The 2,500-nt window shown below is 45.6% G+C and overlaps 1 protein-coding gene across 1 annotated transcript in view; it reads left to right on the top strand.

The window, feature by feature from the left end:
* Positions 1-2,290, top strand: part of LOC143024920 (arylsulfatase I-like) — a 14,718-nt gene extending 12,428 nt beyond the window's left edge. Inside the window, exons 9-11 of the mRNA XM_076184386.1 lie at positions 963-1,305; positions 1,638-1,717; positions 1,975-2,290. Coding sequence (XP_076040501.1) covers positions 963-1,305; positions 1,638-1,717; positions 1,975-2,159 — 608 coding nt within the window. The 3' untranslated portion in view covers positions 2,160-2,290. The remainder of the gene's footprint in view (positions 1-962; positions 1,306-1,637; positions 1,718-1,974) is intronic.
* Positions 2,291-2,500: the final 210 nt, after the last annotated feature.

The following is a 2,500-nucleotide window of genomic DNA, read 5'->3' as shown; positions in this document are numbered from 1 at the left end:
CTCCCGTTTTCGTTCTCGTTCTCTATTTCATTTTCGTTCTCTCCCTCCCTCCCTCTCTCCCTCTCTCTCTCTCTCTCTCTCTCTCTCTCTCTCTCTCTCTCTCTCTCTCTCTCTCTCTCTCTCTCTCTCTCTCTCTCGTTTTCGTTCTTGTTCTCTCTTTTGTTCTCGTTATCTCTCTCGTTCTCGTTCTCTCTCGTTCTCGTTCTCTCTCTCGTTCTCGTTCTCTCTTTCATTCTCGTTCTCTCTCTCGTTCTCGTTCTCGTTCTCGTTCTCTCTCTCGTTCTCGTTCTTTCTCTTTCTCTCTTTTTCTTGTTTTCGTCCTCGTTTTCGTTCCCTCTCTCGCTCTCCTTTTCGTTCCCTCTCGTTCTCGTTCTCGTTCTCTCTCTCGTTTTCGCTTTTGTTTCTTGTTTAGTTCGACGTTGAGTTCGAGTCATACGAACGAGTTCGAGAGTAGTTTCTTTTCAAGTAGAGGATCGTTGGTGGTGGTTAGGGGGGAAGGGGTTGTCACCGAAAGAATCAGGTTGGGGGGAGCTATGGACTTCTTTGTCACCGCTTCTATCCTTACAATCTCATAATTATGTTCCTTGAGATTTGTAGGTCTCAAGTTGTCTTTTAATTCTTCATAAACGGAGAAAAAAATCTTCTTTATTTATTTATTTATTTTTTACCAAAACCATCAATAGCTTTTTTATGTATCGAACTTGAAGGGTGATCACGAACTGGAAAAAATTAGGTTTAAGAAGGAAATAGGAAAAAACTGGCTTACCGAGAGAGTGGTCAACGAATGGAATAGACTTAGTAACCATATAGTGAGCTCTGAAACAATTGATTGTTATAAGGTTATAAGACAGGGTGGTAAGGGACATGGAACTGCCTGGTGTAAGCCTTATGGTCTCGCAGTCTCCTCCATTCTTACGTTCTTACGTGACTGAGAGGACCTGGTTAGCTCTTGATTCTTTCAGGAACCAACTTCCCGCTCTCCGGAGGTCAGGGCAGTATCTGGGAAGGAGGCACCCGTACAGCTGCCTTCGTCCACTCCCCGGCTCTTGGAAACTACAACCACACCGAGATCTTCCACGTAACGGATTGGTACAAGACTATTCTTTCGGCGGCCCATAAGGGCATCAAGGCTGGAGAGTTCGTGGAGGAGAAGGAGGAGGAGGAGGAGGTTGAGGAGGAGGAGGAGCTGGCCGGAGATGGGATGGACCAGTGGGATGCTCTGGCTCTAAGGAAATCGTCGCCTCGGCGGTGGATGATCTATAACTTGAATGTTCTTGAAGACGGAACGGTTGAAGGTGGACTCCGGTAAGATTTTTTCCTTTATTACATTTCCAAAGTTAATTCGTCAACAAACCTACAAGGATTTGGAAACAAAATCTCTATGTACTTTCTCTCTATCTTTATCCATCTATTCATCTACTTGTTTATTTGTTTATGTGTTTTTGTGTCATTATGACATTTGGAAATAAACTCTCCCACTGGGATTCGAACCCTAGCCTGAGCGGCTTGCTTTTGATAAGATTTTTTTGGTGGCGTGATGGTACGGTCTTCGTCTTATAAAAAGCAAGCCGCTCAGGCGAGGGTTCGAATCCCAGTAAGAGATTTTATTTCCTTATTTGTTTATCTTTTTCTCTCAGGCGAGGACAGTTCAAATACATGATCGGCAGCGAGGCGAGACGAGGAGATGAGACGGGACCCTGGCTCTTTAACATAGACCGTAAGTTGCCACCAAACGTTTCCACCAACCCAGCTAACATTTTGTAGAAATATACTTTTAAATCCACTGTACATGAAAATAAAAGATAAAAAATATTCTTGTACTTGTGCGTGTGTACAGTATGTGTGTGTGTGTGTGTGTGTGTGTGTGTGTGTGTGTGTGTGTGTGTGTGTGTGTGTGTGTGTGTGTGTGTGTGTGTGTGTGTGTGCACGTGCATGTACACAACAGCTTAATTGATTTTCAACTCCAACCTCAAGACGACCCAACCGAGCAACACAACCTAGTGGACTTGCTGCCTGAGATGACCAAGTACATGCACACCGAACTGGAAATGAGGGCTAAAAGCTCAGTTCCGATGGACGAGCCCAAAACGTCCTTGGGCGGTCTTCCTGACAATTTCGGCGGAGACTGGGCCCCCGGCTGGTGCGCCGCTCCTGAGTAGACGCCCTTCCCATCCGAGAGAGAAGACGTGATTAGTTACTGGGGTGACGCGGAGAGAGACAAGGAGAGAGAGAGAGAGAGGGGAAAGAGGAAGGGTGAGTGGGGAAAGGGAATAAATTAATTTGAAGCCATTTCGTGTGTTTTTCTTTCTTTTTCGTTTGGTCTCGCTATGATGGGAGTGGTTTTGTTTTGTGTGGGTCTGCTTATACACACGCTCTTTAAAAAGCGCAGGAATGTACGTGCGCACACACACACACACACATGCACATACGGACACACACACATACATACACACACACGCAAACTCGAGCGCGCAGCATGAACCAGCATGCTCCAACTTCT

This window comes from Oratosquilla oratoria, chromosome 4 (genome assembly GCF_046742065.1).
Source record: "Oratosquilla oratoria isolate Oo_2021 chromosome 4, ASM4674206v1, whole genome shotgun sequence".
NCBI classification, from domain to species: domain Eukaryota; kingdom Metazoa; phylum Arthropoda; class Malacostraca; order Stomatopoda; family Squillidae; genus Oratosquilla; species Oratosquilla oratoria.
This window is presented reverse-complemented; position numbering and strand designations above follow the sequence as displayed.